Source organism: Abramis brama (assembly GCF_963993115.1).
Source record: "Abramis brama genome assembly, chromosome: 13".
NCBI classification, from domain to species: domain Eukaryota; kingdom Metazoa; phylum Chordata; class Actinopteri; order Cypriniformes; family Leuciscidae; genus Abramis; species Abramis brama.
Genome location: NC_139975.1, coordinates 3,720,181 through 3,735,260, shown reverse-complemented (window position 1 = coordinate 3,735,260; position 15,080 = coordinate 3,720,181). Strand labels below are relative to the sequence as shown.

General features: G+C 36.0%; 1 protein-coding gene across 1 annotated transcript in view; it reads left to right on the top strand.

Moving 5' to 3' along the window:
• The window catches only part of LOC311095301 (soluble guanylate cyclase 88E-like), a 21,284-nt gene extending 8,129 nt beyond the window's left edge, over positions 1-13,155 (top strand). Inside the window, exons 10-19 of the mRNA XM_084133769.1 lie at positions 1-60; positions 1,102-1,231; positions 2,228-2,374; positions 3,526-3,672; positions 4,979-5,135; positions 6,411-6,520; positions 9,423-9,512; positions 11,055-11,192; positions 12,429-12,554; positions 12,636-13,155. The exon at positions 1-60 is cut by the window's left edge and continues 58 nt beyond it. Coding sequence (XP_083989895.1) covers positions 1-60; positions 1,102-1,231; positions 2,228-2,374; positions 3,526-3,672; positions 4,979-5,135; positions 6,411-6,520; positions 9,423-9,512; positions 11,055-11,192; positions 12,429-12,554; positions 12,636-12,770 — 1,240 coding nt within the window. The 3' untranslated portion in view covers positions 12,771-13,155. The remainder of the gene's footprint in view (positions 61-1,101; positions 1,232-2,227; positions 2,375-3,525; positions 3,673-4,978; positions 5,136-6,410; positions 6,521-9,422; positions 9,513-11,054; positions 11,193-12,428; positions 12,555-12,635) is intronic.
• Positions 13,156-15,080: the final 1,925 nt, after the last annotated feature.

Below are 15,080 nucleotides of genomic sequence, written 5' to 3'. Positions count from 1 at the left end.
GAAGGGTCAGATGAGGTTCATGCCCGAGTGGGACTCCATCATCTTCCTGGGGACCCCAGTGTAAGACACGCACGCACGCACGCACGCACGCACGCACGCACACACACACACACACACACACACACACACACACACACACACGGTAAGACTTACAGGTGCATTTTTGTTTTTTGTTTTTGTGTAATTCATTAAAGGATTAGTTCACTAATTTCCTCTCCCCACGTCATCCAAGATGTTCATGTCTGTCTTTCTTCAGTCGGAAATAAATTAAGGGTTTTGAGGAAATATTCCAGGATTTTTCTCCATATAGTGACTTAAACGGGTTGAAGGTTCAAATTGCAGTTTCAGTGCAGCTTCAAAGTCTCGACACGATCCCAGCCGAGGAATAAGAGTCGTATCTAGAGAAACGATCTGTCATTTTATAAAAATATATATATATATTTTTTTTTTTAACCACAAATGGTTGTCTTGCACGTCCACGACTTCACGCATTACGTAATCACGTTGGAAAGGTCAGGCGGTAACCGGACGTAGGCAGTAAATGAAGTGTAGGGTGAAAAACTCTCATTTTCTCCTCCAACTTCCAAATCGTCCGACATCGTTGTTTTACCTTTTCTTTATTAATTTATTTGTAAATGGTGTTTGACTTAGTCTTTGCACATTGGCTTTGTAAACACTAGCTCTGTATTTCCACCTACATCACGCGTGACCTTTCAACATGATGACGTAATGTGTGTCACATCACAGCTAGTGCAAGATGAGCATTTGTGGTTAAAAGTATATGTTTATTTATTTTTATAAAATGTCCGATGGTTTCTCTAGATAAGACTCTTATTCCTCGGCTGGATCGTGTCGAGACTTTGAAGCTGCTCTGAAACTCACATTTGGACCTTCAACCTGTTGAACCCCATTGAAGTCCATTATATGGAGAAAAATCCTGGAATGCTTTCCTCAAAAACCTTCATTTCTTTCCGACTGAAGAAAGACAGACATGCACATCTTGGATGACGTGGGGGAGAGTAAATTATCAGGAAATTTTAATACTGAAGTGAACTAATCCTAATCCATGCATTTCTTTAAGTGTGTGTGTTGTCTTTGCAGCATGGAGAGTTTGAGTGCCATGTTTAAGACAGGGCTGTACATCAATGACCTGAGCATGCATGACTCCAGCAGAGATCTGGTGCTGGCGGGAACTCAGCAGTCGGAAGAGCTCAAGAGAGCCCTCATTCAGGTACAGCTGGCTCTCTTTAACGATATGAGCGCATGGTCTAAAAGGGTTGTCTCTATTCTCTTAATGGGTTATGGGTGTGTTTTGTCACTATTCTCTTAATGAGTAATGGGTGTGTTTTGGCCATAAAATGAAATAAACCAATCAGAGTCTCATCTCCCATTCCCTTTAAATGCCAGTTGCACTCGCAGGTGCAGAAGCGTTCAATTTTTTCTCTTGCTAATTCCATCATGTAAACAGCGAATCCACCATGGCGGTGGATTCGCTGTTTACATGATGGAATTAGCAAGAGAAAAAATTGAACGCTTCTCTAGCAAGGAAACGGATCTGCTCGTGTGTGAGGTTAAAGCTGTGTGTGTGTGTGTGTGTGTGTGAGTGTGTGAGTGAGGTTAAAGTGCAAGCAGATCATCTACGGGACAAGCCGGATTCCACCATATCTTTATGTACACAATAATAATCATTTACATTGTAATCATTTAATTTTTCATATTTAAAAATGTTTGTGTGCTGCTGTGCGTCCCTGTGTGTGTAATAAGCAGAGTGTGTGTGTGTGTGTGTGTGTGTATAATAAGCAGAGTGTATGTGTGCTGCTGTGTGTGTAATAAGCAGAGTGTACGCGCGTTGTGGACCCGCCTATAGGCGCACATTACTAACGCGCTCTTTAAATAAAAAAAATATTGCGCCATTGACTTTAGAACAGGGTTCAGTCGGTCAATGGCTCAGTCTATTTCTGTTCCTCAAAATAGCAACACTCCAACAATGCACCAGAACACACACTCGTTCTCAGACCAGCAGCTCATGGGCGCAAATGCATTTGCTATTTAAACAACGTGGCGCAGGACGTGAAAATGATAACTGCGTCGGGCTGAAACTAGCAAAACACACTTGCCTGGCGCTGCATTGCACCGTGTGTGTGTGATAGGGCCCTGAGTGTCCTGCTTTTCATGGGCCAGGACACTCAACCTGCATATCTCTGTCTTTCTCTTTCTGCACCCACAGGAGCAAAAGAAATCCAGCAAACTAGAGGAAAGCATGAAAATGTTGGACTATGAGATGAAAAAGACGGATGATCTTCTGTACAGGATGATTCCTAAACCCGTTGCGAAGCGACTGCGTAAAGGAGAGCCGGCTGTGAACACCTGTGAGGTCAGAACATCTGCAGCGTTCACTGCCAGTGTCCAAACCAATCACACTGGTTTCATAGTTATTGATTTTCATGAAGTTTATATATACAGTCAAACCAAAAATTATTCAGACACCATATATAATTTGTTATATTTCTTTATAGTGTGTGCATGACACTATAGTTCATTTATGTAAGTTAGGATAGCAAGGTGTCTGAATACATTTTGGTTTGACTATATATATATATATATATATATATATAAATATATAACTGCACTGACTCAAAACTCATGCAACAGTTGATTAAATATATTTTGTGCATTATTACTTAATTCATAAGTTTGGGGTTTTGGGGATTTTTTTCATGTTTGTGAAAAAGTCTCTTCTGCTCACCAAGGCTGCATTTATTTGATCAAAAATACAGTAAAAAATGTTAAATATTATTATGATTTAAAACAGCTGTTTTCTATGTCAATATATATTAAAATGTAATTTATTCCTATGATCAAAGCATCATTACTTCAGTCTTCAGTGTCACATGATCCTTCAGAAATCATTCTAATATGATGATTTGATGCTCAAGAAACATTTATGATTATTATCAGTGTGGAAAACAGCAAATTTTTGTGAAAACCAGGATGCATTTTTTTTTCCAGGATTCTTTGATGAATAGAAAGTTCAAAAGAACAACATTTATTTGAAATGGAAATCTTAGAAATCTTCTGTCACTTGTAATCAGTTTAATGAGTCCTTGCTGCCTAAAAGTATTAATTTCTTCTTTTATTTCAACATAATCTAATTAGCAGATTAATCATTCATAAAGTCAACATGAAACTGAAGTTACGCTAGTCTTTTCTCTCAGATTGTGTCGTATATCCGAGTGAAACGCTTCTGGAACAAGAACAAATGTGGGCGGGGCTTGATTTTGTCTGTGTGGAATTGATTGGCTGGTTGTGGTTTGCTATTGGCTGATCTCATGTGAGTGACAGGTTGCCCCGCCCACATCATCAGAGAAGAGAAGAGAAGCTGCGAGAGGAAGTTATTCTGATTCAAGATTATGAGACGCATTCATTTTAAACAATAATGATGTGCACTGATAAGAATTGTAAAATTTGATTTTTGCTAATGAACTTTCTGTAATGGGTCTGTAATGGTTTCTCAACCTGTTCCAGGTGTTTCCTGATGTGACCATCCTGTTCAGCGACGTGGTGGGCTTCACTCGGATCTGCAGTCACATCACACCCATGCAGGTGGTCTCCATGCTCAACACCATGTACACACTCTTCGACACGCTCAGCGAGAAACACCGAGTGTTCAAGGTCAGATCATTTCATCATCACATGTTAAATCGGGTGTTTTGCTGCATTCATGCCATGACTTTTACAAGTTGTAATTAAAAGTTCTACAAGAACGCTTTTTACAAGTCGGAATTTTGTAATTATACAGGGGAAGTTATTTTGATTAAAGATTACGAGGCACATAAATTAAAAAAAAATGATGTGCACAGATAAATCATTTATAATAAATTAACTGCAATATTCCATTAAAGATAAGATTGAACCATTTTGATTTCATGGTGACTTTAAATCCCTATACTGTATGTGTTTATACATGAGTAGCAGTGAGAGATCCTGCATTTATGATGTTCACTTATAATATTGGGCAAGGTTTTTTGAGCCAAGATAATAATATAATAATAATAATAAAAATAATAAGAGATGATTTTTAGATGTACACTGTAAGAAAATACATTTTTTTGTAAATAAAACAAATATGATTGAGGTACGTTTTACAAGAAAATATGATTACGTTAAAACTTCACATTTAATTCACTGTGTTACTTGCCGTATATTTGTAAATTTATTAGCAGTTTCTGAGTGAACATTGTTTCAAAGTAAATCCATAAAAAATAAAAAAATAAAAATAAAAATATAATATTAATAAAAAAATAATCTAAATTCTGATTGGATGAGTTTCTAAAGCCCCGCCCAGTTGATCACATATTAATGAGCTCATGTTTGTGACAATGTTATTTTAGTTTTTTCTTTAATTAATAGTTTTATTAGTATTTTGAATTAGCTTTTATTTTTAAAATTTTTAGTTTAATTTTTAGGCACTTTGTTATGTGCTTTCGTCATTTTATTAGTTTTTTTTGTTTCTGTTAAGACATTTAGGTTCAGTTTATTTTTAAGTTTCCGATTTTATTTATTTCCAATTAATAATTTTAGTGCTTCAACTTCAACTTATTCAGTTTATTGCCAACATTACAAATTTTCGTTTAGTTTTAAGTTTTTCAAATAATATTCGTATTTTAATTTATTTCAGCTTTATTTCAGTTAATTAATTAATTTCAGTTTTAGTTAACGGTAATAACCCTGATTCTGACATGTTGGATTCTGACACCTTTTCTGAAGTCAAGTTGAGAATGATTCAGTGATGACAATAAAAGGACATTAATATCATTGTGTTGATTCAGTTCATCAATTATTAAATTAGTTAATCTCATCGTTAACGTAGTTCTGCAGAAAACAGTGATGTCGTCGTCCAGCTTCTCATCCAATAGTGTCAGTCCAGTCAGATCAATAATATTGTTGAATTGTGTGTGTGTGTGTGTGTGTGTTTCAGGTTGAAACTATAGGTGATGCGTACATGGTGGTTGCAGGCGCTCCAGAAAAGACGAAGTTTCACTCCCACAATATTTGTGACATGGCTCTAGATATGGTTCGCTCTATTGATCATCTCAAAGACCCGTCCAACGGGAACAACATCCAGATCCGCGTGGGTACGTCCTCTCTTATTTACATCTGTGTTGTTGACTAAATTAACTCTTATATAGACATTATGCGCCAGAAAAACAAGCGCACCGCAATCTGTGGACTTTTGTCTTTGAACTTCCGGTTTTGCGGTCGCTCTGTATATCTCTACGGCATCGCTGTCGAAGAGTAATTCGCTGGTGAAGTGGATTCACTTATTGTAGAGTTAACATGTTATCATGATCATTGTAATGTTGGATGTCTTAACTAATGTCAGTAAGACTGGGAAGATTTTAAAACGAGTGGTTCATTCATAAATCCGTAAGATCCCTTCATGCGGTGGAAACACAAACCGGAAGACCGAACGGTCTTTCCACCACATGAAGGGATCTTACGGATTTATGAATGATTAGGATTTGGATTCATGTACTATTTCTCAGACATTAGCTCTGTTTCAAAACTTAGTGAGCTGCCTACCTAGACAGCATTTTAAGGTGCCATATGCATGTTTCAGAAGCAAAATACCCATTTTTGGCCAAAATTTTGGATCTCAGAAAAAAAAAAAATAATCAAGATGGTGGACGAGGTAAGAAAAATGTCAAATATGAATTAAAAATATACTTTTATTTCATTAAATACTGAAAAGTATGAATATAGAAGTATTTAATTTAATAAATTATTCAAATAATTTTGTTTACTTAATTTTTTTATTAATTATTATTTATATTAATTATTATATTATTGAATATAATATACAGTAATGGACTACTTTACACAATATACACTACCATTTAAAGGGAGTCTTTTTGAAAGAAGTCTCTTCTGCTCACCAAGACTGCATTTATTGGATCAAAATACAGTAAAAATTGTGAAATATTATTACAGTGTAAAATAGCTGTTGTGAATATATATTACATTTATATTAAAATGTCTATGTGAATATATATTAAAGTGTAATTTATTCCTGTGATTAAAGCTGAATTTTCAGCATCATTACTCCAGTCTTCAGTGTCACATGATCCTTCAGAAATCACTCTAATATGATGATTTGATGCTCAAGAAACATTTATGATTATTATCAATGTTGAAAACAGTCGTGGTGCTTCATTTTCTGTAAAAAAAAAGATTCTTTGATGAATAGAAAGTTCAAAAGAACAGCATCTAATTGAAATATAATCTTTTGTAACATTATAAATGTCTTTACTGTCACTTTTGATCAATTTAATGCATCTTCCTGAATAAAACCATCAGAGCTGTTTGAAAAAGCTTTTTTGCTGATATTTTATTTTTCATTCTTCTCTCAGGAATTCACTCTGGTATGGTGGTCGCCGGGGTCGTAGGTCACAAGATGCCTCGCTATGGTCTTCATGGGGATACAGTCCACACGGCTTCAGCCATGGAGTGCAATGGGAAGGTAGATGCATACATATTTATTATTAAACTTTATTATATTTATTGTGCATCATTAGCTACGTTTCCATCCACCATTTTAATGTGAGTTTTGGGATAACACATAAATAAAAATGCTAGATGGAAACGGTAAGATGCACAAAAACGTTTCAATTGAGACAGTTCATTTTTAATTTTTATCTGATAAAAAGACACACGCATAAACTGAATATATCCCTCGATGCAAGAAAAAAATAAATGACTGGACTAACCAGCGGACCAATCGCATCGCAGCATCTCAGATGTTGGTTTGGTGATTCTGAAACGCCCGAGCCGAAGTCTGTCATCAATGATTCAGTTTAACTCCTTCCAGAAGCGTCTCACATGATTGAGTTCTCAAACACCAGCATCCGAACACAAGAGAACATGACAGTGTTTACTGAGACGCAACTCATTAATGATGAGGAAAGAAGAGAAGAGCCACAGTTTCTTCCCCGATTCCAGCAACTTCTGTTTTTATTACAGATATTTCACACCAGTTTTCCAGGAAGTGACGATGTTGTTCTCTTGAACACATGGGATGGAAACGCCGCTTTATTCGCAGATGTTTTATGCCATATTCCAAAAGTTAAATTCGCAACTTTGGATGAAAGCATGGCTAATGATGGATGTGCATGATTGATTATCATACGCATGATTATCTTATTCTTGTGCAATAACACTTCAAAGGAATATCATAGGAACAAAAATCCATGCCAGTCCAGAAACACATGCTAATACCACATTTTGTTTTGTTTTTTGTTAGTGTTTCAGGAATATTTTAATGAATGTTTTAATTAAGCAATTAGCCATGATCACATGGCAGAACATTTCACACTGATACTGGTATATATAGTATATATTTGACACGATACACGGCACATTCTCCACATTGATCCGCATGTGATCATACGGGTCGTCTGACAGCTCCTTCCCACCCTCCTCATCCTCAGATATGTGCACTCTGGGAATTCTGTTTCGGAAAAGGCAAAAAATAATAATAATAATAATAATTATACACTGCTCAAAAAAATAAAGGGAACACTTTTTAATCAGAGAATAGCATCAAGTCAGTTAAACTCCTGGGATATTGATCTGGTCAGTTAAGTAACAGAGGGGGTTGGTAATCAGTTTCAACTGCTTTAGTGTTAATGAAATTAACAGCAGGTGCACTAGATGGGCAACAGTGAGACAACCCCCAAAACAGGAATGGTTTTACAGGTGGAGGCCACTGACATTTTTTCCCTACTCATCTTTTCAGACTGTTTTTCACCAGTTTTGCATTTGGCTAGGGTCAGTGTCACTACTGGTAGCATGAGGCGATACCTGGACCCTACAGAGGTTGCGCAGGCAGTCCAGCTCCTTCAGGATGGCTCATCAATACGTGCCATTGCCAGAAGGTTTGCTGTGTCTCCCAGCACAGTCTCAAGAGCATGGAGGAGATTCCAGGAAGACAGACAGCTACTCTAGGAGTGCTGGACAGGGCCGTAGAAGGTCCTTAACCCATCAGCAGGACCGGTATCTGCTCCTTTGTGCGAGGAGGAACATGATGAGCACTGCCAGAACCCTACAAAATGACCTCCAGCAGGCCACTGGTGTGAATGTCTCTGACCAAACAATCAGAAACAGACTTCATGAGGGTGGCCTGAGGGCCCGACGTCTTCTAGTGGGCCCTGTGCTCACTGCCCAGCACCAGGGAGCTCGATTGGCATTTCCCATTGAACACCAGAATTGGCAGGTCCGCCACTGGTGCCCTGTGGTTTTCACAAATGAGAGCAGGTTCACCCTGAGCACGTGACAGACAGGAAAGGGTCTGGAGAAGCCGTGGAGAATGTTATGCTGCCCGTAACATCGTTCAGCATGACCGGTTTGGTGGTGGGTCAGTGAGGGTCTGGGGAGGCATATCCATGGAGGGACGCACAGACCTCTGCAGGCTAGACAATGGCACCCTGACTGCCATTAGGTATTGGGATGAAATCCTTGGATCCATTGTCAGACCCTATGCTGGTGCAGTGGGTCCTGGGTTCCTCCTGGTGCACAACAATGCCCGGCCTCATGTGGCGAGAGCATGCAGGCAGTTCCTGGAGGATGAAGGAATGATACCATTGAAGGGCCACCACGCTCACCTGACCTACATCCAATAGAACACCTCTGGGACATTGTGTTTCAGTCTATCTGACATCACCTGGTTGCACCTCAGACTGTCCAGGAGCTCAGTGATGCGCTGGTCCAGATCTGGGAGGAAATACCCCAGGACACCATCCGTCGTCTCAGTAGGAGCATGTCCCGACGTTGTCAGGCATGCATACAAGCACGTGGGGGCCATACAAACTACTGAGAACCATTTTGAGTTGCTGCAATGAAATTTCAGCAAAATTGACAAGCCTGCTGCATCATTTTTTCACTTAGATTTCCGGGGTGTCTTTGAATTCAATCCTCTGTAGGTTGATTATTTTCATTTCCATCAAACGATGTGGCATCCTTTCGTTCATAACACATTACCCAGTCCATATTAGTATAGATATCCAGCATGATATTTTTCCCCATTGAGATCTGATGTGTTTTCAAAGTGTTCCTTTAATTTTTTTGAGCAGTGTATATATATATATAATAGAATCATCAAATGTTTTATGCAACATTCTAATTTTGTGCATAAGTTTAATTCGCAGCTTTGAATGAAAACATTGCTACTGAAATTTGCCTTAATTACTTGAAGCAGAAATAATAGGGTTAGTGCTATTTTAATCACAAGCAGCGTGACATCGAATGCTCATTAGTGTGATGTGTGTCGGGTTTATTGAGCGTTTCTCTGGCCGTTCACAGGCCCGAACCCCCCCCCGCTGTCTGACTGATCTCACTGTATTGATGGACTGATCTGTCATTGATAGGAAATGCACATTCAGCTGAGCAGCGCGACTTACGAGCACCTGAAGGGAAGCCACTTCATCTTTGAGAGACGTGGGACCATCACCATCAAGGTCAGTCACTAAACAACTGCACTGGATAACCAGGACCACCTGAGGTCCGATGAGCTGATCCCATACCCAGCGGACCAGCTTTACAGTTAGTGTCGCTTACTAAAGAAAGACAGTTTCTCTCACGGAGTGTCTATTTACACTGACTCTGATTCAGTCACACAAAATTACAAAAGAAACCTGTCTGATAACAGGATCAGTGTCTATTCGGACTGGAATAATTTACCAGGGTAGATGGAGTAATGTAATTTTACCACAGGACGTCTGTAATATTAATGGCCAATTCGCACGGGATAAGATATCTCAGTAAACTAGCAGAAGTGGGAGAGTAACTCGATTTGCGCATCGCCGTCACTCCTGTCGTCATGTGTGTGTTACGCTGCTTCCTGATATCACGTGCGCAAACACACATAACCTATATTTATATATATAAAACAGTTCTGTCCGGTCGAACGATGTATTAATGAACTTCAGATTGGATTGTGTTGGTAATAGACACTAACGCTAAAAGATGTTTCATGCCTCTAACAAGTGCTGTCGATCTTCTCTCTGATCTGATGGTGTGTGTAAAACACAGAGTTTTGCCACAGACTCGTCCCAGCGTCTAGAACGCAACTGATGCTTTTTCAAGCGTCTCCACACTTGGAAAAACGCGGAAAACTACTTTTAGATAGGAAATATTTACATACTGTACATATTTACAGCGGGTCTATTCGCACGGGATTAGTATCACCTGAGGTAATTTTTCCGGATCTTTTTACTGAAGGTAAAAGTCGCCGTAATCTTTACTGACATTGTCCGACATGATCACTGAGATGCACATTCAGACGGGACTAAAATCACTGAGAAGATCTGGTAATTATTACTCTACCCCTCCTGTCCATGTTAAACTAGTCCCGTCCGAATAGGGCTTTATACTCATTCTTCTCTGAGCTCGGAAAGGCCTTTATTTTAAATAAAAATTAAGAAAATATTCGAAAAGTGGAGATAAAGTGCCTAACGGTTATTTAATAGTGGGAATAAAGTGTTTATCGGTTAGGGATAGGTGTAGGGAAGGGACAAGTAATGTCCCAATAAAGCAGCATCCAATTATGATTTTAATACATAATCATATACACTGAATATATTATTATTATTGCATATTGTTTTATAATGTACCACAATACACAGATATCTGCCACTATATGCACTAAATATAAATATCATTAAAACTACTATTTACGCTAAATACTGCTATTTTCGCTTAGTGTAAATAGCCTCTGCCTTTCTTTTATGTGATTCGTTTATTGATTCAACCTTAAACAAAATAACTAACAGTGTTTGGGAAAGTTACATTTAAAAATTTTATGGAAATTAATGTTACGTAAAGACATTGGTTAATAAAGTGAGATTAAATACATAAAGTATATTGTGTTATTTAATATTTAATTATTGCAGGTTTGCATTTCACAGTTTTTATTCATTTTGAGGAATAGTGATTGTGTGGAGTAAATGCATCAATAACCCTCATGTTTGCTGAGAAAGATCCGACTTTTTCCCTGGCAGGGGAATGTGGAGATCGAGACGTACTGGCTGAAGGGAAAGCGGGATAAAGACGGGAACGCTCAGGCCGCCTGCCCACAGTTTGAGGCTCAGACCATCAGTAAAGCCAGCGCTTCTGCTCCGGAAACACACACTGATGAGGTAAACACACCCTATCATCACCAGACAGGAGACATGTGGAGCTAAAATTAATTTATCTGTTATCTTAGATGGACTTTGAATCATTGATTATATTATATTATATTATATTATATTATATTATATTATATTATATTATATTATATTATATTATATTATATTATATTATATTATATTATATAAGACTTTAGCCCTTATAAGACTTAAAAAAAATCATATTTTCATGTTTAAATGTAAATGGCCAGTCTGGAAATACACATGTTCTCATTAACATAATATTATGATTCTTTTTTTATATTATATTATATTATATTATATTATATTATATTATATTATATTATATTATATTATATTATATTATATTATATTATATTATATTATATTATATTATATTACTTATATAAATGTATGACTTTAGCTCTTATAATACTTTACACAGTTCATATTTTCATATTCATATTTCATATTCATAAAAATCATATTTTCATGTTTAAATGTAAATGGCTAGTCTGGAAATACATGTTCTCATTAACATAATATTATGATTCTTTTTTTAAATATAATATTATATTACTTATATAAATATAGGACTTTAGCTCTTATAATACTTGAAAAAAAATCTTATTTTTATGTTTAAATGTAAATGGACAGTTTGGAAATACACATGTTCTCATTAACATAATATTATTATTTATTTTATTTTATATATTATATTATATAACTTATATAAATATATGACTTTAGCCCTTATAAGACTTTTAAAAAATAATATTTTAATGTTTAAATGTAAATGGCCAGTCTGGAAATACACATGTTCTCATTAACATAATATTATGATTCTTTTTTTATATTATATTATATTATATTATATTATATTATATTATATTATATTATATTATATTATATTATATTATATTATATTATATTATATTACTTATATAAATATATGACTTTAGCTCTTATAATACTTTACACAGTTCATATTTTCATATTCATATTTCATATTCATAAAAATCATATTTTCATGTTTAAATGTAAATGGCCAGTCTGGAAATACACATGTTCTCATTAACATAATATTATGATTCTTTTTTTTATTATATTATATTATATTATATATATATATTTTTTTATTTTTTATTATATTATATTAAGTGTTATCATTAGAGAATCATATTGTATTTTTAAAAGCTGTTTGCAGGATGGCTAAGAACACATTATGACTGCTCTTCTCCTCAGGTGTTTCCCTCAGTGACCGGTGAGGATGAGGACGATGTGAAGTCCCTCCGCTCTCAGCGCATGGCGATGAAAACCTCGGGAAACTCTCGGGAGGAGTCCGTGAAGGAAGAAGCGTCGGTCAGTACGGTGAGATCTTGCGTGAGATATAATAAAACACAGATAATATCAAACCCTCTCTCTCAGTCTCATTATGAGGACGTTCTGCAGGACAACAGCCTCCAGGATCCACACATTCAGCTCGAGTCGGATGAGTTTGACGGTCGAGATTCCATAACGGAGTCTCTCACTGGGTCCTGTGATTCCCACGGCTCCGAGAAAAGCAACATGTGCTCCGTGTGCTAATCACAGTCATCATCACGTGTATTATTACAGTTTAAAACAGATGTATTCTATGTGAATATATGTAAAAAATGTCATTTATTCCTGTGATCAAAGCTGAATGTTCAGCATCATTACTCCAGTCTTCAGTGTCACATGATCCTTCAGAAATCATTCTAATATGATGATTTGATGCTCAAGAAACATTTATGATTATTATCAATGTTGAAAACAGCTGTGCTGCTTTATATTTCTGTTACATTTTTTCTTCAGGATACTTTGATGAATAGAAAGCTCAAAAGAACAGCATCGAATTGAAATATAATCTTTTGTAACATAAATGTCTTTACTGTCACTTTTGATCAATATAATGCGTCTTGCTGAATAAAACCATCAGATGAAATCACAAGTCATCATGACGTGTCTGTTTTAAAGTTATTGATCTGAATTCTGTAAACTGGATTCTCTTGTAAAGAGATTAGATGTATTATTGAACTGAAATGTGCTTATCGTGTTTTCTCATCTCTACTCCGTCTCATTCAGTTTAAAGCTTTATTAATCTCTGTTCACTTTAGCTGGTTTTATGGTTTATACTGACAGATATATTTATTCATTCATTTTTTAAGAATCTCACAAAGAAATGTCAGGCTCATATTTCATCCCAAAATCAAAAGGAAAAAGAGATAGAAAAATACCCTATTTTAAGACCATTATTATTCATTAGTGACATTATTTTCATGACAAATAAGCGCATTCCTGACAAATTCTCTCTTTTTTGGGGGGGGGGGGATAAAATCAGCATAAATGAGCAAAAACCATCGTGAAGCATAAGTACTTGACATTTTAAATCATTTTTTGTAACAATAATGTCTTCAACCCCGGGCCCACACTTTTGAACGGTGGTGTACATTTTTTGCATTTTGATTGTTGCAAATATGACTTGGGTTTAGACCGTTTTCATCAAATCCTGCTTTGATACAGAGCTTGATTCAGATGTAATTTCTTCACGCCTCATTAGTGATAGTATGATCTGGTTAGTTGTTCTAGAGCTCATGAAGACTCGTTTGCTGTTAAAGTCAACCTTTACCCACCCTGGTGTTGTTCTGATGCCGTTTGCTCTTCTTTCTTTTATGGAACACAAAAGGAGAATTTTGCCTGCGCTCGTCCATACGAACACAGTAAATAGCGACTCTGTCTCGCCCAGAAAAACACAAAAGTTGTGAGAAATCAAGATTAATAAATACACAACATGAAATACAACGCCTAGAAACCCCTAAAAATGTATCTGACACCCCTAAATGTACTTTCATTAAATATTGAAGACTTTTAAAGAGTGTATCTAAATAAATAATCATAATACATATATAACTATAACTCTACATATATAGTAAATGTCATTCAGGTGTTCCATGTATACAAATAAAATGACATAATGTGTACAATATGCATACAGCAAAACAGCGCTGTTCATAAGTTTGGGGTTTGTGAAATAATTTCTCCTGGTCACCAAGGCAACATTAATTTTATGAAAAATACAGTAAAAACAGTGAAATATTATTACAGTTTAAAACAGCTGTTTTTTATGTGAATATATATTAAAGTGTAATTTATTCCTGTGATCAAAGCTGAATTTTCAGCATCATTACTCCAGTCTTCAGTGTCACATGATCCTTCAGAAATCATTCTAATATGATGATTTGATGCTCAAGAAACATTTATGATTATTATCAATGTTGAAAACAGCTGTGCTGCTTTATATTTCTATGAAAAAAAAATAAATATATATATATACATTTATTAGGGATGCACCAATACAGAACTGTTGGCCGATACCGATAATTCTTTATATTTGAAAGCCGATAACCTATAAATTGGCCGATAAATCTAAATCCACAATTTTTGAGAGCCTGATTACAAAAGCAAAAGTCTCACCATTAAAAGCCATGTGCCAAACACAATTATAATGATCTCATCATAATTTCATGTAGCCGATATGACAGACTTGCACATTTTGCACACCTGTATTTTCCTATTTTGAAGTGATTCCGATCATATTTCAAGCCATTTAAAAACATCATGTTGAACAGTTGCGCATCTGAAGTGTCTCAGCTGAAGGAAATAATCCATTATTTATCGGCTTTAATATATCAGCCAAATTTTCTTATCGGGCCGATAACGATAACATTAAAAATAATCATATATCAGTACCGATACCAATGTGGTGGCCGATAAATCGTGCATCCCTCGCATTTATTTGAAATAGAATCTTTTGTAACATTATTAACGTCTTTTTTTAAAAATCACTTTAAAGTGTGCATGATGAATAAAATTTAA